Here is a 24,135-nt window from a genome sequence, read left to right as displayed (position 1 = left end):
TCCAGTTCCTGTTCTCTACTGCAGACCAGCACAGCTACTCACCTATAATAACATTAAAAATAACATTCAATTTATATACTGCCTTCCAGGACAACTTAACACCCACTCAGAGCAGTTTACAAAGTGTCTTGTTATCCTCATGACAATCACCCTGTGAGGCGGGTGGGGCTAAGAGAGTCCTGAGAGAGCTGTGACTGACCCAAGGTCACCCAGCTGGCTTCAAGTGGAGGAGTGAGGAATCAAAACAGGCTCTCCAGATTAGAGTTCTGCTGCTCTTAACCACTACGCTAAACTGGCTCTGAATTGTCAAGAAAGTGTATTCATGTGTGTGTCACCTTACATAAACATATTAACCATGATATTTGGAACTTTTCATAGTATTTTCTATTTATGTATTTAGTCATTCCACAATTTCTCAGAGAAAACTTGACAATGTCCTGAGGATTTCCAGAATTCCACAGCACTCTGGTTGGGAAACACTGCTGAAGGAGCAGGGCGACAAGCAAACACTCAGCAGGTGGGGCTTTCCCCAGCCTCAAATACTGTGAGAAAAGTTTCACTTCCTTACCATACAACTGAAAGTCAGACAGGACAAGTACCAGTATTCACAGTAGCAAGGGGAAACTACTGTTTACTGGTTTCTGCCATTTTATTTTGTGTTATTTATAGTCTGCCTTTCTCGCTGAGATTCAAGGCAGATTACACAGTGTGAGTCAGTACCGCTAATTTCAAAGGTATTTCAGTAAATAATAATATTTATTTAAAATATAAGCAAAGATAAAACTGACACTGACTTTAAAAAAAAAACCTTCCTAAGGCATAAATATATAAAAGCCAATTTTACAGTACCTATTTAATATAATTAAAATACGGAGTAGAGAGCCGCATATTGTTAAAAGAAGACGATTCAATGGTAAAAACTAGAGATAGGCAGGCGCGACACTCTACCAGCCACATGACTCTATGAATGACTTCCGGCAGTGGCCATATTGAAGTCATTCATTCTCTGGCAGAGACGCTTCCGGTTTTTAAAACTTCCTTCCACCGTGGGAGGGGATCTTATATCCTTCTTACGCCCTCCCGTCCTAAACGCGATCATTCCGGTTAACGGAAAGACCCGAACGAGTTCGGGCGGCACGCCTCTTCCCCCTCCCCATTGGCTGAGGTGATGGGAAAGGAGGAGTTTGGTTTGCGCCTGCGTACCGCGCGGCCGCCAGGCATGGGGAGGAGGCGGAGTCAAAAGACGGGCGGGGTAGGAGAGAAAAAGAGAGCGCGCACCTTGGCTGCGCCTGCGCAGTTGATCCTTTCCCTTCATTCTATTCCCCCCTCCCCTCTGTGTCGCTTCGTCCCCGGGGTGTGAAGGGAAAAAAAAGGAGACGCTATGAGGGATCGAACGCTCGAGCTGCGAGAGGTGAGCGGTTGGCCCCCTTTTCGCGCGCCCGGCCACGCCCACAACGGTCTCTTGGCTCCGCCCTCCCCCATTCCTTCCTTGCCCCGCTGGTTGCTCTTCATTCTCTCTGCTCACGTAGCAGCCTGTCCCCTCCCTCGCCTGAGTCCACCTCTCCCCGGTTCGACCTAGGGTTGCCAACTTCTAGGTGGGAGCTGGAGACCTCCTAGCACTACTGGATAAAGAGAACAGTTCCCCTGGAAAAAAATGGCTGCTTTGGAGGGTGGACTCTGGCATTATATCCCTCTGAGGTTTCCTTTCTTCCCCCAGACCCTGCCCTCCTCAGGGTCCATTCCCAAATCTCCAGGAATTTTCCAACCCAGAGTTGGCAACCTTATTTCCATGGTTTGGTCTCTGCCAGGAAAAGCTTCAGGTACTAAATGTCTACCTCTTGTGCTACTGCTCAGGAAAAGCATCAAGAGGCGCTTTAAAAAAAATTATGAGTTTCCCATTCTTTTATTTATTTGTTTGTTTAATTGTCATTTATAGTTTGCCTTTCTCACTGAGACTCAAGGCAGATTACATAATGTGAGTTTTTCCACTCCCTGATCATCTACTATTTTTTACCAGAGGAATTAGCCCTGTTAGTCTGTAGTAGCAAAAATAGAAAAGAGTCCAGTAGCACCTTTAAGACTAACCAACTTTACTGTAGCATAAGCTTTCGAGAACCACAACCTGACAATCCCTCCTCTTCTGTATTTGACCAGTTTGTATCAGGCATCTGACGAAGAGAACTTGATTCTCGAAAGCTTATGCTGCAATAAAATTGGTTAGTCTTAAAGGTGCTACTGGACTCTTTTTGATTTTGCTACTACAGACTAACACAGCTAACTCCTCTGGATCTTTAACCTGACAATTGCATCTGATGAAGAGAACTGTGATTCTCGAAAGCTTATGCTACAGTAAAGTTGGTTAGTCTTAAAGGTGCTACTGGGCTCTTTACTGTTTTTTACCTATCCATTTCCCCAGTTGTATAATACTAGGGTTACCTCAGTGGAGAACTTCAATTTTGTATAACTATGTTTTATTTTCCAAGAACCAAAGTGTGTGATTATAATCCTAGTTTCAGGTGGGTAGCTGTGTTGGTCTACAGTAGAAGAGCAAGATTCGGGTCCAGTAGCACCACTTCAAAGACCAACTAGATTTCCATGGTATAAGCTTTTGAGAGTCCAACTTGAAGGGAGTTTTGACTTTCGAAAGCTCGTACCCTGGAAATCTAGTTGGTTTTTACGATGCTATTGGACCCTAATTTTGCTCTGGTTATAATCCTGACCACCAACCAATTTTATTACCACAACAATCTTGTGAGGCAAGTTCTGTGAACTTCTCTTTTTTGGCAGAAGGAAAAATGAGGTTTGTGTTTTGAAAATTCCCCTCAGGCAAGACTCTTAGGGAACTTTTCAGTTTCTCATTTTACCACAAAAGGGAAGTCTACAGTAAACTTTTAATTAATAATTACAACTCTTGCTTTGCTTTAGCCCCCCCCCCCTTCTGTTGCTGGGTGTCTCAAGGCCACCCTGTGAACTTCATGATATTTTTTACATCAACCTCATTTTGATCTTCTGGTGCCCTTCTTTTTGCTCCCCCATTATCTTTTTCCTTCCTCTGACAGGTCTTCAAACCCACCTTTACAGAATGCTTCCCTCAATAAGACTGCTCCCCTATCCTTTTCCACAATGTTCCATGACTTTCTTATCTCCTGCTTGGCTTGCCAACTAGAAGGCTTTATCTCAGAGCCCATAATCATAATCCGGATGAGAATAGAAATAGGGTGCAACGGAATGCATTTAGGGTCTGGGCCTTGGATTTCCAGCAATTGAAGAAGTTGTTGGAGATGTGACCCTCAGTTGTAAAGGCAACACCCCTATTGGGGAGAAGGATGGGGGTATAAATGAAGGAATTAAATATAAAAACATTGAATATGCCTGTCACCCTAAGCAGCAACAAAAAAAAATGAACAATCTCATGAACTTCAGGAGGAAGGTTTGTGTAGGATATGGAACTAGACTGGGAAGTTGACGTTCTCCAGGTAACTTTGGATCAGTCACTGTGTCTGTGTATTGTAGGTTGAGAAGAGAATATAGTATTGCCCCCAGTGTATGCCACCCTGACTGTGCCCCTTGGAGGAATCGCAACACATAATTTAAAGTATAATATAAGTGATGATGAGAAGCTACATGCTGTAGAATTGCAAAATGCATTTATTTATGGTGTGAGAAGAGGCATTTGGTTGTCTCAGCTTTTGAACTAGGATTGTGGATGGCTCAAAGCAAAATTTATGCCTTGTACATGATCCTTCTAGCATCCCAGCAATCTGGTTTAGGGTTGTTTTTCTTGTTAGGTATCTTACCTTGTAAACTTTGTCTCTGCATCAACCCTGTCTCAGCATCAACTTGACATTTCTAGTCTACTTAGAGATCTCCACCTGTCTCCACATTTCCCTCCTCTTTGTAAGAACTGCAGAGAATCCAGGTTTAAGACTTCTTGTCAACTTCAACTGAAAGCTGTTGACTTTAGTTGCCTGTGATTGTTGCTAAAAGGGATGTGGTGGTTTTACTCTGACATGCAAAACAGCTTCTAACTTGGACTGCAAACTAGATGGAAAAAAATAGTCATCAAACTTGACTCAGGAAGGAGAGAGAACTTTGAGACCTGCATGAAAGATGTTTTCTTCAGGCTCTGCCCCACCAGTCAAATCTAATTCTAATTTATGGTTACAGTTTAATTGTGTAGCCTGGTTAAATAGTGGTAATATTCCTACCACCTGTATAGATGCACCTGATAAAGGAGGCTGATGGCCTTTGAAAGCTTGCACTATAATTAAATTAAATTTTGAAGATTCCACCACAATGTTGTCTGCATTTCTGGAATTTACATTCAGCGGCTGTTTCTATAATTAGCCATTTGAATGGGCAAAGCATCCTATAAGCAGACTTGTTAGGTATCTTACCTTGTAAACTTTGTCGCTGCATCAACCCTGTCTAGGCATCAACTTGACTTTTCTAGTCTACTGTAATAACTCTACCTGTCTCCCCATTTTCCCTCTCTTTATCAGAACTGTAGAGAATCCAAGTTTAAGACTTCTAAATGGAATGGAAATTGTGTGCTGAAATAATACAAAGGGGTCTCAGATGTTTCAATAACGAGTTAGCGACCATAGACTTCACTACTATGTTACAATACATACTATCTGTTGCTTTAAATATGTGCTCCTGTGAGCTACCTGTGCTTCATGTTGTCTAATGTCAGACTTAGAATTGGTTATGTACTATTTCAGCATTTCTTCAACTCTGTGTTAGATTCTTTCTAATGTTACGTCTTTGTTAACTTGCATTTATTTACACTGTGGTATTATGTATGGAAATGCCCTTGATATTGACTGTACTAATCTCACATTGTGTAATCTGCCTTGAGTCTCAGTGAGAAAAGGCGGACTATAAATGACGAATAAATAAATATATAAATTTATGTTGTGAAGGTATGGGTATCGTCTTCTCTTCGTTGATTTCTAATACACTACTGGGCTAGTTCAAAGTACTGGTATTGACTTCTAAAGCTTGAGGGCTGGTGTATTTGAAGAACTGTCTCCATGACTTTATGACTTCAATTATATGCCCTTGTAAGTGAAGGTGGTGGGCATATGCGCCACGTCTTTTTTTAGCTATTACTCCCAGACTCTGGGATTATCTCATCTTGTTAGCCACCTACCTTGAAGACCACTTTGCTACCTTATTTCTTTTTGTAAAGATCTTATTTTGGAGGGAATTTGGGAGAGAGTAAAAGTTGGATGTTTTCTGATTAATGTTGGTTTTCTTGTAGTAATTTAATTGGCAGCTTTTATTAGCAGCTTTTATTATGTTAACACATTGGTTTTTTAAAAAGATGTCAACTTTGAATTAGGGATGTAAAACATAAAAATGTTTAAATGATTGCACAATAAGGATTTGTTTACCATGTATATATTGCTGTAAAAGTTTGGAGAAGTTTGTGTTCCAAGGTCATCTTTGCCTCTGGAATGTGTGATTTCGAAAGTTAGCCTTACTGTTTGTGTAGATGGCAGACACCAGAGATTTACATCCCTAGTTGAAATGCTGTATAACAGAACAAATACTCAAATTCTGAGTGAAGAAATGCAGAATTCTGCAGCTTACAGAACTGAATCTTCAATGCGGAATTCAGCATATTTGTTTAAAATGTTATGCGTAATTTTATTTTGATTTTGCATGTTAGGAAGAAGGGCAGCGAATCCCAAACTATTAGAAAATCTTACTTAGACACCTTTCTGTCCTCAGAGGCTTTACTAGTTTTAACCGTTTTATTTCAAGCATATCTTCATGACTATGGGGGGTAAAAACTTTTATTTTATTGAAAACTGAAGTTCTTGGGAAATGGAATTTGTTACCCAGTGACATATTCTGTGAGTTTTCAATGCTCCTGCAAAATCCTGGATGTACATAGTCATTCTTAAGTAAATAGGAGTCTCATTGCATTGAAAGGACAAGCAAGTTTTAATTCTAGCATTGTGGACTAATGCCTACTTTGTCAGCTGCCCATAATGGTTGTCACTAGGCAAACATATAGTGGTGAATGGAAAAATATAAACAATGGAGTTATAGGGCTGTGAAATGCAAGAAGTGCAGGGCAAGATAGAATCATATAAAATGAACATGTATAGTAGCTGAGGAATTCCAAATCCTTGTTAATCACTTGGGAAATGGTATTAACATGAACATAATTTTAACATGAACAACAACATTTGATTTATATACAGCCCTTCAGGACAACTTAACACCCACTCAGAGCGGTTTACAAAGTGTGTTATCATTATCCCCACAACAAAACACCCTGTGAGGTGGGTGGGGCTGAGAGAGCTGTGACTGACCCAAGGTCACCCAGCTGGCTTCAAGCGGAGGAGTTGGGAATCAAACCTGGTTCTCCAGATTAGAATTCTGCCTCTCTAACCACTACACCAAACTGACTCTTATTGATGACCTCTTATTTCATCAGTTTCACCCTGGAATCTGCCACTGAAGTTAGTTTCCTAGGGCATGGTAGAATTATAATTCTGCTTATCAGTAAGATGTTGAGATTCAGGTAAATAGGAACAGAAGGCAGCCCAAATGTATGTTCATGGTATATATTTGTGTTTGTGTGTGTGTGTGTGTTGTGTTATAGCTCACTTTTGCTATGGTGGTAAAAGACTGAGGCCGGTGTTTCCCCCAAGGGGAAAGTCTCAATGTCCAGCGTCTCTTCTAGTTCTCCTGTCCACAGACTTTCCCCCCTCCTTTTTGCACTGAATCACTTGCACAAGTGAATAAATTGATCTCACCCAGCAAGGCATAGTGGCAGAGTAGTCAGTTTGCCTTTCACATGGAAAAATGAGTGATTCTTTTAAGATGAATGTTACTGAAGAACATAGGTTTCCAACATGGGGCAATTGTGTATCTCATTATTACACCATTGTATTTAATGTCTTTCCATATTTATGTCGGCACTAGAAATTTAACTATTGCTCTCCAAGGTTCTGTGCTAGTCTAATAGTACAGAGAGTACAGGAGGAAGCCTGGGGGTGTGCCAAAACTAAATACAAATCAGACCAGTTTGTTCTTTGGAACTGTAATGTTGATGCCAGGTCAGGATGCTATATCTGTTTTAGAGCATCCTTGAAATGTTGGGGATTGGTTTCTGTAATGTGTTCCTTCTACTCTAACTGGATTTTACTTGATGAGGAGCATGGTTTCTCCTCTGTGCCTCTTCCTCTGCTGCCACCTCAAATATATGCATAGTAAGTGGTTTTCTCTCTCTGCATCTTTCATAGAATTATGACAACTCTGACAGTGAAGGAGATGAACATGTGGCGCTGGTTGTGCGGCCAGGATCGGCAAAATTCAAGGACTCCCCAGATCCTACTGATGAATTCTTCCAAATGGTATTGTCCTTTTTTTTTTTTGCATTTTTATTCATTTTATTTTTATTCTGCCTTTCTCACTGAGTCTCAAGGTGGATTACACATTTGGGGAAGGGGTGATGGTGAAAAAATATGTGCCCACCCATCAGTATGGCAGGTCGTGTTTCCATTCTCCCATGACATTTCTTCCTTATCCTCTGACCGCTCTTGTTCTGCCTCTCTTGAAGCCATTGGCTGGTATGCTGTGGCATCACAGTGGGCATAGGCTGGCAGAGGGGACACACACACTCTGTCATTGGCTTAGTTGCTGTGATGTGTCAGAAGAGTTGGCAGTCTTGTTACTATGCAGCTGAGGAAAAGGAGGACTTGAGTCCCTATAATGTGTCCCAATAATCGTGAGCAGCTTTTAGGTAACTCGCAGTGTATAAATATTGTCTGCAAGCCATGGGACATTTTCTAGAGCCTTTACTGGGGACAGACAGATGTTAACAGAAGACTAGTTGCATTCACATTGTTTAAAGGTAAACATTGTTTCTACTTAATAGTTAATTTTGTCCCTTCTCATCATATCCCTTTCACTGCATCAGACACGTGGTATCCGTGAGGCATTGAAGACTCTGGAAAGCAAAGTGATAGATCTGGAGAAACACCAGATCACAATTCTGGCCACACCACTTCCTGAAGAAAGTAAGTTTACTAGGGAGGAGGGAGCAACTGGGAAGAGAATAGTCATGGGCAGGGGGGTCATCCAGTTCTAGAAAAGAATAGAAAAGGAGAATCCCAGCAAGACTTCAGTTGACATGTGGTAGTCGATGCTGCTAATTAAGACAGTGTGCGAACTTTCATGCCAAGCCAAAGCATCCCCTGATGATGACAAGCTCTAGGAGAAAGGTTGGTGACTGAGATGAGCTGGAAACCAGAGCCTTGCAGGAATTGGATGTGGTGAAGAAGCCCAAGTGGTGCCCGTGCAAGCCCCATGCAAGCGCTCCCTGCCAGCACTTGCTTTTAAACCTTGTATTTCCAGGCATGAAACAAGACTTACAGAAATTACGTGAGGAGATCAAGGACTTGGCAAAGGACATTCGGGGTCGCCTGAAGAGTAAGTAGGAATCTGCAAGGAAAGGATGATGGGGATTTAATGGGTGGCAGGAAGGGGAGGGTGCTGGATACTGGGCTCCTGGACCCTGCCCATCAGCCGAGGGAGAGGTGACCAGGGGGTTGGCTTGCAACTCCAGAATCCTGTATGTCGCTCCAGGAGGAAATGAGATGACTTAACGGTAGGTCTGTGTTTTTATTTTTCTTTAATTAGAGATTGAGCCCAAGAAAGGTGAAGAAGATGAGAATCAGAACACTGTCCAGGCCCGCATGAAAAAGACACAGGTGAGATGCAGCCCCACTAGCTGGCTTGGTAGTATAGGTGGTTAGTTTGGTAGCCAAGCTGGTGAGGCAGCCCCAGGTGTTCTTAACCCTGTCTTTCCATTTCTGTTTTAGCATGGGATCCTGTCTCAACAGTTCTTGGATCTTATCAATAAGTGCAACTCGACACAATCAGAGTACCGAGACCGGAACCTTGAACGGATCAAGCGACAACTGCAAATCAGTAAGTGTCTTTGCTTCCTTTGCATCAGGCCAAAAGATGGCTGTAAGTATGAGAAAAGTCCCTGCTCTGCTGTTTGGTGGCTTCACACTTGTACTGTCCCTTGGGTCACAGAAACAAGGGAAGGTGCCAGCTGTAGGGTATGCTGAGGTTGTGACTTGCCCAAAGCCAAGCCTTCTAAACCCAAGTTAGATGCCCTGTTGACCACACTGCTGTTGTTTGTGGTGGGATGTGCAGAAGTATGCAAACTGTTGAGCAAAGCTTGCAAAGCAAGGTTTTATGTATATCAGGCATCAGTATACACCATACAGCTTTCTTTCGAGGGGAGGGGTGAGAGAGAGAGAGCACATTTCTAGTCTTAAGGGTTGCAAGAGTTACTTTAAAATGTGGTCCATGCCTGGTGAAACCTCAAGATTGTGTGCATGCATGCCTGTGCTGGGTTTGGAAAATGAGGTCTTCGAAATTTCGAAGATGACGTCTTTCAGTATTGCCTTTTAGTTCCTTACCCCTCTCCATGAGTCACAGAGTGGGAGGGAGTAACCTTGATTTGTATAATGTATTCTAAGTGTAAAATCTCATGGTGCAGAAAAGAGGTTGCATTGGTGGCTGTCAGTGTTTTTTTCCCTAAAAGCTCAAAGTATACCTGTCTGCAGCCTCTTGACAGCCTTGTTACTAAGGGTCACATGCAAGTGTGTGCTAGGGTGATCAGGAGAAAAACAAATGGGTAGAGCACTGATTCAAGTGTAGCGATTTCCACATTACCAGAAGCTGGGAGAAGTCTGCCAAAGTTGTCTAAATGGATAATCTTATGCCTTTTCTGTACTCTCTTTTTATCCCCATCCTGCAAATTGAATTGACCCAATATGTGCATTTGCCTGCCTCCTCGGGTGACCCGCTACAAAGGAGGGCAAGCCTCTTGTAGAATAGGGGCTTCTAGCAGGAGCCATCTCCTCTTACTTCTGTGTAGCAAGCTGCAGCTGCCCCAATTCCCATTTCTACATAACTGCTCCATGTAAAAGAGCTTTGTCATCCTTTACACCTAGTCACTGATGACCCACCCCACCAGTTGAAGGTTGGTGGTCTAAAGCACTGCTAGTTGTATCCAGCTTTTTCTGTGTTAAAGGCCAAAGATAGGCCACTGCCATTCACCTTTAGCAGAAAACAGCTGACTGACCTGACCCCAAGGATCCTATGCAGAGCCTACTCCTAGCTATCATCATGTAGTGAGTGCCATTTAAATCCTGAAAGTTCAGGGAGCGGTCACATAGCAGAGAAGAAATGGCTGAGTTCCCAGTTATGCAGAAGCTGAGAACGTTGGTGGGCTCTCTTCAGGAAGGAAATCATGACCTTCTTCCTTTGGTGTTAATAACTTCAGACCTGGAATTAACAAAGCAGAGGGAGAACACCTGTGTCTGTACCTTCTGTGTGTTTTGCCAGATGACAGAATGTGGGTTGTGGAGAGTCATACAGCCCAGAACTAGAGGGTGGCTTAGGATGTGTGTTGTAATTCAGCGCTTAGAAATCCTATTAATTCTAAGGACCTTATTCTCTCTCTCTCTCCCTTTCTGGAGGTTAGCTGCATTCCATCAGACAGGTTTTTCTTCCTAAAGAAATTACAGGGATTTGTAACGGGTGAAAAAAAACAACAAAAAGGGGGGGGGGGACAACAACCCTGCAGAAGAAGGGTAACCAAAGAAGTTGGAACAAAAAAAAAAGAATCAAGCATAACTAAAAATGTGATACAAATAATTAAAACGCCAGTATATAATTTAATTCAACAAATGAAAGTGCATGAGTTTGATTAAAAACATCAAGTGTGGTTCAACATATAAATACCATACCCTTGTGTGTGTGTGTGTGTGTGTATACACACACAGTAAAATCACACATATACGGGTATTTTAGTACATTTTATCTCTGTATATACGGACCTGAGAGAGGAAAGGTTGCGTATATCTGGTTTAATTCCCCCCCTCCACCACCATCATAAAATCTTGAAAGGCTCAGTGCAGTTTTATAAAAAGCCTCCGTGACGTGCTGCTTCTTGTATGCCAGCCAAGTCATCTTCCTGTGGAGACCGAGAGCGACTGTCTGTTGTCCTCCAAGGAAAGATGACCTTGAAAGCCAGGGAAGTTGGAAGGTGAGATAGACAAGCACGTTTGGCTTGGGAATTCACAGCAAAATAATGAGTGGAAGGGGGAAAAAGGTTTCCCAGTTCGTTTATTCACTGTTGGCTGGCACAGCCAGCCCAAAGTCTGTACAACAAACCATTGTAGAAATTATCACTGCACAGAACCTGCAAAATAAAGATGGTTTGTCATTGTGTGTATATGACATGAGGATCCAGAAAGACCATCCTGCTTGGTTGCAGCATCCTTCAAGTGGACTCGGAAGCTAAAAGCAGTACATCGTAAACGGGAGTTAAAAGGGATATGGCATAAATGGGAGTAGGGCAGGCTGGAAGGAGTCCGTCCTGAAATTTCCCACAGGAGTCCCTGTGATGTTAAAAGGTTCAGCTGAAGATCTGCAGAAGTCTGAGCCATACCGAGGCTCCTATTAGCAATTTTCTGGTAGCTGTTCATGGTCTACAGACTCCACCCATATTTAAGCAGGGCACAGTGCCAGCTCAGAAGAACCAGTTAGGGACATGCCATGTTGCTGCCCCTCTGCCGGCCTTGTATTCTCCCAAAGGGTGAAAATGTGAATGGGAGGGGGAATTAAGCCCTGTCTTGGGATTTTCTCCCCCTCCCCCAATACTGTGTTCTGTCTACAGCGAAGGAGCCATTTGGTTGCTCTCAGTTTTGCTGAGAAACTTTCCACACTGTGACACTGAGAGATCTCTGTCTTTTGGTGCTACACCTCTGAAGATGCCAGCCACAGCTGCTGGCGAAACGTCAGGAACTACAATGCCAAGACCACGGCAATACAGCCCGGAAAACCCACAACAACCATCGTTCTCCGGCCGTGAAAGCCTTCGACAATACATTTCCACATCTGTTTGTGGAGAAATATTTGAAAAGTTTGTTGAAAAAATCAGTAATGGCAGACAAGCTTCTCTTGGAGATAGCTGACTCAATGCTCTTGCTTATCTCATTGTGCATAGCGAGAGTATTGGGTGTGTTCTCCATTCACATGGGGCAACAACATGTGTTGCCAGTGTAATGACCTTCCAGTGGTGGAAAGCAACACTGAAAGTGGACGGCTCTAGAAAACTGGGTGCTAATAAATGAATCAGCAAAACTGCCCCCCAAAGTATTTTCAGAAATGAAATTTCAGTTAATGTTGGGGCATCAGGAGCACACAGTCAATTCATTTGGATTTGTGATTCAATTCTATGTAATATGGCAGGATTATTTGGCAAAATTCTTAAGTCTGATTGCCTCCTGAATCTGAAAGACATCTCTGTGGCACAGACTTTGATGCATGCTGAGTAAAGCATCTCTGACAGTGTGAATATGGTTCTTTGGAACTGGTTCTTTACCATCTCAGTTACTTGAGAATGTCACCATATTTGGGACTCCTCAGTTCCTCTTTCTGTGGTGTCAAGAATAAACTCATAGATCCCCCAGTCCACACCCCTGGGTTTACATGCCCCTTGTTTCTGTTTGCCTCATTTCATGAAGGCTGACCTTTCAAGAGTCTCAGGTTAGGAGTTTCTGCCTCTAGACTGTTTGTCCACCTCCAGTTATGACAGACAAAATCCTACATGAACTGTATGGCTTAGAACAAGAGTCTGCGCAACACACGGGGATTCCTCGGCAGACCACCCCAGATTAGAAAAAACTTGAAAACAGGACATTAGAAGAAAGCATTGCAGAAGAAAGCATTGCGGGACAAATTTTAGTCACAGCATTTGGTTTTTCTGGTTGCATAGTGTTGAGTTTTTGAGACCTTGAACTGTGTGCTTAAGGCTGAAAGGGTGTGTTGGGTTGAGCTTTCCCCTTCGCTGATGCAGTGCACCACTAGATGGCAATGTGGTGCTAGAGGAGTTGAGTAGGGGCCCTTACCACAGTCTGGCAGTGTGAGCCTTTGGGAAAGGGGTCTAATGCCTCAAAACCTGAGACTGATTCTGTTCTTAATTTCGGGATAGGGCTGGTCATGTAATGGTTCAAATGGGGGATGCTGAAAGCCAGAAGTTTGTTTTTATTTCCCAAACCTAACAGGAAAGCAGAGGCACCAGCGTAGTATAATGGTTAGAGTGATGGATTTAGGAAAACCAAGTTTCAGTCCCCATGCTATCATGTAAGCTTACAGGGTGACCTTGGGCAAGTGTCTGTCTGTCTCTTGACCTAATTGCCATTCTGTGTTATTGAGAGAATGAAATGAAGAAGGGAAAATAAAGTATGCTGCCCTGAACTCAAGGGCGAGATAGATGAGTTTGGTGCTCAGGTTGCACTTTTTTCTCTCCAGCTGGCAGTGGGGGGGTGACAGATGAAGAGCTGGACCAGATGCTAGAGAGTGGGCAGACAGAGGTGTTTGTCTCTAACGTGAGTATCAGAAAGCAGGGCTTTTAAAAGGAGGAGCGGGGGTGCATGAAATCACTGAGAGACACTCAAACTCCTGCACCTCCGCCATTCAGATCATGAAGGACACCCAAGTGACAAAGCAAGCACTGAATGAAATTGAGACACGGCACAGTGAAATACTGAAGCTGGAGCGCAGCATCCAAGAGCTGCACGAAATGTTCATGTACCTGGCCACGGAAGTAGAGCTGCAGGTATGAGTTGTGGGGGGAGGCTAGAAGCCAGCCACTCTTCACCTGATATGAAAGAGGTAATCCTTGATACTCTTTAACAATCTACTTCACATTCTTGCCCATCATCTGAACCCCTCTCATCATTTACTGTTCACTGCAAATGAATGTCCTGCATGTGCCATCACCAGAATTAAGGTGGGGTTAATTGCTGAATCTGAGTCTCGAGGGGGAGAGTCTCTTGTTGAGTAGCTGCACAAACACGCCTTTGTCTTCTTCTTGTCCTTTATTGGACAATATCCTGTTGACCAGCACTCATTTCTTCACTCCTTCTGGCCCCACACATACCCAGCCCCTTCCCTCAATCCATGCAGAAGCCTATTAGCTCCTACTCTTTCCTTTGCCCCAGAGCGACTTAACTGCACTCCTGTTCACCTTGGAGTCTTCTCACTGCCTCCCCTTCTTCTGGGTTTAGGGAGAGATGATTAACAGGATAGAGAAGGCCATTCTGGACTCGGAGGACTATGTCAAGAAAGGGCAGCTCCACCTCCATACAGCTCAGGAGAACCAGAAGAAAGCCCGCAAGGTAAGTTGCCTGGCTCCAAAGCATGATTTATGTGGCACCCCCTTGGAATGAAAAGGCCACAGTCGTGCCACGCTTAACTAAGGCTGCAGCACATGAGAGCAGAATTAAACATCATGAGGATTGCTTCTTTCATTTAAGGGAGGGGGGAGCCCAAATTTCTAAACTTGATGGCTTCAGAGAGAAGAAACATGAGGGCAGTGCCATATGAAGTCAAAGTGGGGAGAAGGAAGCTTTCAGTGCTTTTCATAACGCCTGGTGCTCCCTGAAGGGCATGTTTTGCATGCAGAAAGTCCTGGGTTCAATCTTGCATTTTTGGATAAAAGGTTTTCTGGCAAAGGGTTTGCTATGAGTTTTCTGTCCAAAGCTGGTGAAGCACTACCAGTCAGAGTACACAGTAATGACTTAATTGGGCCAGTGGTCTATATGAGGTAGCTTTGTTTGGATTCATACAAGCACTGGGCCTCCCTCCCCAGCCACCGGTCTCACACCTTTCTGTCCTCTTTCTGGTACTTGGTAGAAGAAGGTCATGATCTTCATCTGCTTGAGTATCACGGCGGTCGTCATCATTGGCATCATCTGCATAGCAGTTTTGGTTGGCTAGAAGGGTTCCCAGCTCCGTCTCTCCCTCTGCTGCATTGTCGGAGCCTGCTGGTGTGTATTGCTCTCTATTTATTTATTTCTATCAAAAGTTGGAGTATAAATGCCAAGGCAGTTTACTATTAAAAAGAACCTGCAAGAGCTTAGAATAATACAAGAAAGATGGCTTTGTACAGAGCAGGGTGGAATAGCAAAGATATACCAGAGAAGAGAGAGATAACGTTAAAGCCTCTCCCCATCCCCAGTATTCCCACTGCTGTCCTTAGGAGACACAGCGAGCCTAGGGGAAAACAGCCAGAAGGGACTTGCCAAGCAGCATCAGGTGTAACTGTCTCTAGAGGGCAGGACTTCACATCCGGGTGCAATGTGACTCTAGTCTCTTGGCAGTAAAAAGAGCCTGGGGCATGAGGTCGTAAAACTGTTCCCAAGCTGTCTGGTGTTCCTGCAGCTGTCCTTGTGGAAGCCAGTGTGCTTATAGAGCACAGATATGTGACTGGGTTGCATTGGCTGGGGCAAAGCAGTGTAGTAGCCTGGCATGCAGATGAGGAGAGACCTGGTAACCAGCTGGATGAGCCTGTTGGTACTTGTGTCATGAAAATGCAAGTCTTTGGGGCAGTTCTTACTCATGGTCTATGCCATCCTAGCTATGGTCTCTTGTCTCTGGAATAGCAAGAAAGGGCCTTGGACAGTTTCAGTCTATTCTGACACAGCCTGGCCCTTGTACAGCAGAGCCAGGCACTGCCAACACACTGCTGCCTGCAGGTAAAGGAGGCTGAGGAGTAAGTCACTGCATGCCCGAGTGCTTTATGCCTCTTCCAAGGGCACTTGCGCAAAAACTTGCAAGTGCAGATTGGGCTGATCTGATGTAGGAGGGAGGGAGGTGGGGGAGCGACCACACAACGTGGAGATCTGGAGCTTCTCATTTAGGCCTTGATGGAAGCATGCTGACTCTCTGCCTCCTCATTCTTGTGTATCTGTGTGTCTTCCAGGGTTTCAGTCTTTGGCTTCATTCTCGATTCTGGAACTGTTGCCCCCCTGCTAGGGAGGCCTTTGCACTGAAAAATGGCTGGTGGAGACTCTTCACGCCTTCATCCAGTTGTGAAAGCACAAGCTGCCTGTTACCCCAGAATCTAGGATCCCCTTCTTATCTCGCACTACAAATTTCTGGATGATGTAGAGCAAAGCCTACGTTGTATTGATTTTTGCCTTCCTTGTTTTTCATGCAATTTATTCCTTCTTTTGTTTGTAACCTTTTGGTCCTGTGTTTGTTTGTATGTTTCACCCCCAGTGCAGTTCTTTGTCCCTGATCTATCCACTCACAAATTGGCACTTCCTTGGTCAGCTGTTTTCTTTACTGATTCCCCATGAGCATTTTTTCTCTGAGTTCAGACAGCATCTTCTTGAGCTGACCCAAATCTCTCTGATCTTCTCATCTTAATCATGGCCGCTGTTGCCTTTCTTACGTCCCCTTTCCAATCGCTGCCTTGGAGGAACTGGCCAGTCTGCCATATTGTCTTTCGCCTTTCCTCCTTCATGCCATGCCACTTTAAAGCTGTCCTCTCCCCGCACGGGATGTTACTTGTGTCTTAATAGGGAGCAGGGGGGCTGGGGATGTTCTACAAATTGGGGGGACTGGATGTTCCCTCGCACTCATGGGCCAATCCTGCTCAATGTGCCTATGAGAGAAGACGCAGGGGCCTGAATCTGCAACATCTTGCATTCTACTGCCTTCATTTGGAGCACCTTTTGTGGGTTTTATTCTCTTTGAAGGAAGCCTTGTGACTCTAAATAGGGATATACTGACTGTTTGCCTGAAGCAGAGTGCCATGAACCAGGACTTAGTCTGCTGTCTTTTGCCGAGCTCTCTTGCTACTGCCTTCAGTTTTAAAGTCAGGCCATCCTCAGTGCCTCCTGTTATCCGTCCACATCCACCTCCTCCCATCGGGCACCTGTGTCTGTACACCTCCGTGTTTTGGACCTGCTTATTCCCTATGTGGAGTGTCTTGAAAGCAGTCACAGTGTAATTTGGAGATGGATTAAAACATGCCCGTGGGCTTTGTGTTGGCTCCCTCAGTAAACCAGAATCCAGACCAACTAGCTGGCTCAAAAGCATGTCCAGGAACACAGGGGCGTGCTCAAGGTTGGGGCTAGGGGCTGATGGATTATAGCAAAGGAACAACAGGGCACCTGGGGGTTTGTCCTTTAATTGCAGGTTGGACGAATGAGGGAATGGAGGCAGGGGCTGCTTATCCTTGTTCCTGAACATTAGATATTTTGCTAATTTGGAAGGGAAGGAGAAACCCCCAGTCTAATTTCAAGTATTGAGCAAACTGTTCCAGTTGCCTTGGAGATTGTGTAAAAAAAAAGAAAAGCAGTCTGACTCAGATTATTTTGTAATATAAAAATAAAAGTACTTTTTAGAATGTCTCAAAGCAGTGGTGCCTTTTGTTCTAGTAGCCAGTGTCTTAATTTCTAAACAGAGAGGAGCCAGAAGCCTGCCCGGGATGAAACAGCAGCATCAGCCTCAAAAAAGGCCCTACTTCTTGCCCCCCAACCGCTGGGGACAGGCTGTGATGCACCACACAGATTCTGAGCCACTTTGTCTTATTCAGACCTCAGCCAGGCTGCTGGCCCAAGAGCAGGCCTTGTTCTTTGGCTTCGCAGCTGGTTGCATTAGTCATTGTCTCAACCTTCAGAAGAAACGGCAGTTCCCGAACAGAGTGAGTGATCCCCTGCACCCCCACTGCTGTGTGGGAGGATGGTAGCCCAGTATGTGAGTAGATGGGGGAGAGTATATTTTCAAGGTTTTCTAGAACAAGGGCCTCAAATCAGGCCCTAGGGAACCTCCCCAAGAGCACTCGAATTTTGAATGCTGATTCCAAATGTAACAGGAGAGTTACTACACACTGCAACTGCTCTGCATTACTGTTTCTAAAAACCATGTTGATTGTAAAGGGAAAGTGCACACTGGAAGACAATGGTGTAGACTTGCTGGGAGAGCTCCAGCCTGATTCCTTGGAATATTCATCTGCCACGTGTACTTCTGCATGCTCACCATGACAAAAGATAGCCGAGCTGTGTAAGATGTAAGCAGCTCTTGGATCCACATGTACTAACTTGCCCATGGGCTAGGAGAAGAGATGGAGTCTAAAGGTATGTTCTGGGTCTCCTAAGAAGGAGCTTTATGGCGAGAAAAGGCAGGCAAACTGTCAAAACTCAAACGAGGCCCCATCCCAAACTGGGCTGACTTGAGGCAGTGCTGTCAAAGCGCACATCTTTACAGAAAAAGCAGCACCCCTCAGTCAGTTCCCTAAGGAAGACTACCTGGATACTGTCAAGAGGAGGGGCCTGTATCCAGGGTGGAATAAAATGTCGGGGTCTGGTATTTCTGTCCGTCACTCATGTTGTTCATTCGCATGCTCCTTAACGTCATGTTTGAAAGCAATTTTGAATGTTTAAAAGTGAGACTTTGTGTATGATGGATTTATAAAGGCTTGTTTTCCTTCCAGATATCACTTGGAGTCACCACTGCCCACCAATCCCACTGCACTTACACAGAGTTGGAGCACTTTAGTACTAGATACAGGATTTAAGCAGCCTGAGAACCTTAACGTTTACTCTCAGGTTTGGACTCCCTAAGCCTGTGAAGAGTTTGTAAAAGGCAATGTCTGGTGAAATAGCAGCAGAGCTGAGTGGGACGTTAGAGATGTGCATAGCTCCTTCCCTGTTGAGTTTTGCAAAAGCAGAGGTTGCTGGACTGAGAGGAAAAGAAACATGAGGTTTCTCTTGTTACCTCTCCACCGCCTATTCTAGGTTTCTGGGTGTTTCTTCCACTGGAGGGTCTGACGCATGTTGCTTTTGTATCTTCGCCCCACTTCCTGCCTTGGTCACTCTTAATGGGAAAGATGGAGGGGGGTGGGACTGAAATGTGATGAGGACTTTGTGGTCCCCACATGATGTTTGTGGGTAAGGTTTAGCTATAGCAACTTCAAAGGAGATGTGATGTTGTGGTTTGCCTTTCTCAGTTGAATGCCATGTCCTAAGCTTCAGGACAAGTTTATTAATCATGCTTAAAGTAAAAATACGCGTTTTAAAACATGCCAGTTCTGGAAGTATGCAGCTAAAGTATCCTAGCTGTAACATTAGCCAGTAGTTGTTCAGGAAAGGGTATCTCATATCAGTGATGTGGGGACTTCGATAAGGCTGCATGCAAGCCGCATCCTACTTCAGGCCTCATCTGACAATTGTGGTGATAATGATCAGTTGGACATTGGGATATGTGAAAAGGTTAACCCCAAATCTCCTTTTGCATGCAGAGCTATAAAGCAGTACCATGAGTTAGTAGAGGGAAACCTATCGAGGGATAAGTTTATCACCAAAGACTTTATCACCTCTCTTGATAGCGTGAGACACACTACTCTTCTGGGGATCCACCATAATCCTTTGAAGTGCTACCCACCTTCCTAGGTGATCCTCTTGCAGCTGGCCCTGTTTCCTTACCTTTAAATGTATGTACATGCAGCAATAAGAAAGCAGGTACGCTCTGAACCACACCTCTCCAGAAGCCTTGCTTGTCAGGACTATCCTTGCTTGTAGCCTAAGTTGGTGAATTTATTGTTCTTTGTTCTCTGAGTACAGGACCACAGAAATTTTATACCCTTCCCCATGTCAGGATTCCTAACACCCTCTGAAAATTGAAGCCAAGATATATTGGCCCTGTTGTGAGTAACACTGAAAACCAAATCACATGTGCATTCATACCACAGTTTTATAAGTACGGTACAAAGCTTCAAGCATTTTCTTGTACTGAGTCAATTGCATACAAATGGTTTGTTGCTGAGACATACAGACGTTGGCTGAGAGGTTTTTGTTGGTAAGGGGACTTTATTGTGATGGTGTGGGCATCACAGAAAGGTTGCTGTGAGCAGACTTCAGAGCTGGACTCCCGTCTTTCCAGGAGTTCAGAAGATGTTGGGATATCTTGAGAGTCTCCAGCTGCTCTGTTGAGACTTAAACCAACTTAACTCACAGTCTGGCATGCCCGTTATAAGACATTCTGAATTCCAGTAGCTCTGTCCAGCATGAGCTCTGGTTCTATCCATCACGAAATATCTGTCTAACATAGATCACTTTAGAGCATTGACTCACATCATCTCAGCAATCTTTACAGCACTCTTGCACGGCTGACAATGTTACCTCTATACTGCATGGAAGAGGAAGACTGCGAGATACTGGCTTGCCTTAAGGGGCTGTGTGGCTTCGTGATAGAGACAAGGACCGCAGATCTCTAGCTCAGCTGCGGCTACTCTACAAGCTTTAAACTGATTGTAGCTTGGCAAATTTGCTGGAGAGTTCTCACAGAACTAGTACCTGCACTCCGCAAAACTCCCATTCCCTGTGTTCCTTGGGAGGGAGCCGTGCTATCTAATGATACAATGGTTGACTCAGCGCAAGCAGCTACCATAGTCGTCAGCTTGTTTCTGCTTGTGCCAGTGGAAATTTTGCACTTGACCCAAGCCAATGATTGGAAGTAGTTTCAGTTTTGCGCATCCGTGAAAATATAATAAAGGCATTGTCAAACTGCAGCCAGTTTCAGTTGCCAATGTGTCCCGCATACATCTTCAGGAAATTGTAGTTTTGTGAGAGATTTGTTAGGAAGTTCTAGGTCTCAGAGGTCCTTGAGTGGGAATCATGCGTGTGTAAAACTGCTTTGAAAATGCCACAGGGGCAAGATCTTCCCGAAGCCTTGAACAACAGTTACTTTAAAGTTTTGCCCAATTCTCCTTCAGCCAGGAACGGCATGTTGATTCTATATAACTCTTGTGCAGATTTCTCCTGAAGAATAGTAGTATAGTATTGTAAGAAAGCATTGTTTCTAGTCTTGCTTTGCAGGATATGGAGCACTGTCAGCTGCTGGGTAGGACTTGTAGGTTAATGTTGCCTCTGGGGAATGTAGTCATGGCAGGTGCTGCCACCCATAGTGGGAAGACACTTTAACTCATAATAATAGTCTATATGTCCCTGATTTGGGTAACATTTTTTCCAAACTTTGCCCCCAGCCACCAAATGCTCACAACAGGTTCCCAGTTGCTCATCACTCCAGATATCCTTGTCCCAGAGCTGCAGTTCAATGGCATTGTGGGATGACAGTTTGATGGGCCCAAAGTCCAGGGTTTCTGCCCACCAGGGATAGCGGTGGTCCTTGATTAAGTGAGTTCGCTTTTCACGACGTTGGAAGAAGACTTTGACATAAGTATCGGGGTAACTGAAGACGTCAGCCCACAGGTTATGTCCATTCTGGATGTGGACATGTAAGTGAGCAAGACCTTGCTCCCAGGCACAGCACATGGAGTCAGTGAGGGCATCAGGGTGACAGATGCTCGTGCAAGGGTCTTTTGAGCTAGGGTAGCTCCGGCCAGGGCACTTTCGTGTGCAGTTCCTCTAGAGGGCCCTCTGGGCTATGTAGTCCCTCACAGCTTCCCTCATCATTTTCCTCCTGGGGTCTTCACGAGCTATCAAGGTATGAATTGGTTGAAGGAAATATGAAACTAGACCAGGTCTCATTTTGAGTTCCTCTGTCCAGTTTAAGAATGGCTTCCCCAGGGTCTGCAAACAGCAGCTCCACCTGGCTGTCCCCTCCCACCACATCTGTAGGCCTCCCGGAACATCTCTTTGACTTGGTTCATCCGGCGATCATTTTGATTGGTGCCAAATGAAAAGGATACTGGGCCTAATGAAAGGGGTACTGGGCCAAGGTTTAGAGAGATTCCCATGTAGGTCTTGATATCAGATGTTGTGATACCTGCCAAGGTTGTTCCGCAAGTCCGCACAGCCAGCAGGTTGCGTACTCTTCCTCTAAGGTGTGCTTGGCTGATGTAGTGTGTGCCATAGGTGTCGATGAAATGCTGGTACTCCTCAGGGTCATATTTGCTTGGCAGATTCCCTACAGCTTGGGAGAAGTGGGGAGACAGCAATATGGGTCTTGGGTAGAGATGTACCCTGCTCAAGGGAAGAACAAGAGGGAAGGTGATTAGGGACCAACCAGAATGACTATGTTCCTTTACCTATGCTGTAGGTAAAGGCTGAATAAGAGTAAAGACTGTAGCACCACAATACATGACTCCCAAGTGCTCCTGCACGGCCACATACATCTTTCAGTATTCACACCCAGAAAGTGACCTTGCCTAAACTAAAGGGAAAGACGAGCCCAGCACCCATAACCATGTACAGCATTCCTCCACTGTTCTTGCCTATGTTGTTAACCCCATTTCCCATCATGCACCTCTTCGACTGGCATGCAGCCAAACTCACCGGTAATACCGACAGAAGACTTCATGCCTTACAAAGCTGTATCTGTCCTGCTGGGCTTTGTCATGTGCATAAGTGGTCATCTGAGAGTGAGATCCAACTAACTGCACTTTGCCATTGGCGGCATGCTTCGTCATCCACTCAGGCAACTTCAACTCTTTTTTCCAGTTGTTCTTCACCTCCATAGACAGTGATGTTGCCACAGCCACATCAGATTGCTCCACAGAACCGGTTGTGTGGCGGCGACACTTGATGCGTGGCTGCCAGAACATAACAGCCAGAGGAAGGCGCTGCAGCTGTGCATTCTTCAGGGGGTTATGGCACAGAACACACAATCCGTTTGGGTACGGCCATTGGCTGGTGTCCACCAAACAGACCTCCTTTCTTTCCAGCGTGGTTATGTCAATCCCTTCCCCTGTCAAGTAATGTCCAGGCACAAAGGCAGTGTGCTGCTCACAAGTGGACTTTGGGAACAGATGACAGTGGGAGGCAGTGCTTGGTGGAAGGAGGGAGAGAAAAAGAAAGAAAGCCAGGAACAGGGCCAATCTGGCCATTATTTAACAGATGGGATCCCTCACTTTGAAGACCTTCTTTGCGGAATTGCCCTAGGAAGAGAAAGAGAAGTCACACCATCGAGAGTCGAAGGCTGAACACAGGAATGTATGGAGGTGCCTTATGCTGCATCAAACCCATTGGTATATCAAGACTAGTTTTGTCTACTCAAGACTGGTGGTGGCTCTTCAGGTCTTGGGTAAATGCTTTCTGCATCACCTATTACCTGATCCACTGAACAGGAGATTCAACCTGGTATCTTTGGCCTGCAGAATCAATATTCTGCTCCTGAGCCTCGACCCTTACTCATACATGCCACTGGAAATAGGATGTTCAAGCAGAGCCTGGTCCACCCAGGCTTATCCAGAACTTAACATGAGCCATCACTTAGATGCAGGGACAGTGGGGATTTGAATCCAAGACTCCTGGATCCTAGTTCAATACTCTGACTGCCATACAACACTGGCTCCAATGGAAATGCTGGAGCCTGAGCCCAGGACCTCATTACATGCAAAGTATGTGCTCTGCTACAGAGGTACATCCTTGCTCCAGCTCTCTGCAGTATATGAAATAGCACCAAACTAGAAGCGATGCAAAAATTCCAGGATTCCTTACAGAGTTTGGTTTTAATTTTGTGGGCATCTGTCATGTTCTTACTAGGATGGCATTTTTTTCAGATCGACTTGACTTGTCGCAATGCTTTAATTTATGGCATTTAATCTCAGCTGAGCCCCAGAAGCTTTTTCCATAGCCAGGGATCAACTGTAGAAATGCATGCTATAAATAAAGAGAAAAAACAGGCAGCCTACATCTGTACATCTCAAATTAATGTGCAGGATTTGTACAGTTGAGGGTGTTTGGCACCATTAGTTTTTCAAAATCAACCTTTTGTTGAAACATATGCAAGTTGTGCCTGTCTTCCAGGTAGTGGTGTGTGTGGATTCCAAGCTACGCTTTCAGTTAAATGCATCCCTCTACAGGGCACAGCAGCCGCAGTGTTCCAAAATGTGATTAGAACAAGAGTAAACAAGAGCAGAAAGCAGTTATTGATTGACAGTTTGGTGTCGTTGTTTGCACAGAAAGTATGAAGATTTGGACACAAAGAATAAGCAGCTGTTTTTTTAATGGCCCCTTCTGGCCTGCTTAAGCTGCACTAGGAATTTATCATAAAACCACATTCTGAGGGTTAACTGTTTCCCTGCTATACCCTGCCCCAAGAAGTCCAGGAAGCCATCACACAGCATAGCTACCTCCAATATTTCCTAATTCTCACAAATTTCACCTGGCCTGCACCTATTCCGACTGCAGGTGGTGGTGGTGAGATGGCTCATGACTGAATGCTTTCCTGTATACACGTACCTGTGTCCTGAAATTGATTAGCCTTTCCGTGCCTGCTCCCTGACATGCTAGTTTTCTATATGCAGGGATAGCTTTTTAGAGAGGGGTA

The 24,135-nt window shown here is 44.7% G+C and overlaps 1 protein-coding gene and 1 pseudogene across 1 annotated transcript; one reads left to right on the top strand and one right to left on the bottom strand.

Annotated features, from left to right (window-relative positions):
- Nucleotides 1–1,281: 1,281 nt before the first annotated feature.
- Nucleotides 1,282–17,245, top strand: STX4 (syntaxin 4). Its single transcript, XM_054993337.1, has 11 exons — nucleotides 1,282–1,411; nucleotides 7,266–7,376; nucleotides 7,943–8,042; nucleotides 8,380–8,454; nucleotides 8,665–8,735; nucleotides 8,847–8,955; nucleotides 13,363–13,439; nucleotides 13,532–13,669; nucleotides 14,121–14,231; nucleotides 14,749–14,882; nucleotides 15,818–17,245. Exons 1-10 carry the CDS (start codon nucleotides 1,382–1,384, stop codon nucleotides 14,830–14,832), a joined length of 906 nt encoding a protein of 301 aa, XP_054849312.1. The 5' UTR covers nucleotides 1,282–1,381; the 3' UTR covers nucleotides 14,833–14,882; nucleotides 15,818–17,245.
- Nucleotides 17,246–20,759: 3,514 nt separating this feature from the next.
- On the bottom strand, nucleotides 20,760–22,690 carry LOC129339550 (perforin-1-like; annotated as a pseudogene).
- Between the last annotated feature and the right edge of the window lie 1,445 nt (nucleotides 22,691–24,135).

Source organism: Eublepharis macularius, chromosome 12 (genome assembly GCF_028583425.1).
Source record: "Eublepharis macularius isolate TG4126 chromosome 12, MPM_Emac_v1.0, whole genome shotgun sequence".
Taxonomy (NCBI): Eukaryota; Metazoa; Chordata; class Lepidosauria; order Squamata; family Eublepharidae; genus Eublepharis; species Eublepharis macularius.
Note: the sequence above shows the minus strand (reverse complement) of the source record. Positions and strands in the feature narration are given on the sequence as shown.

Coding starts and splice junctions, on each gene's coding strand:
- STX4 (XM_054993337.1), top strand. CDS start 1,382: ATGAGGGATCGAACGCTCGAGCTGCGAGAG. Junction 8,736..8,846: donor CCCGCATGAAAAAGACACAG/GTGAGATGCAGC, acceptor TTTCTGTTTTAG/CATGGGATCCTGTCTCAACA. Junction 8,956..13,362: donor CAAGCGACAACTGCAAATCA/GTAAGTGTCTTT, acceptor TTTTCTCTCCAG/CTGGCAGTGGGGGGGTGACA.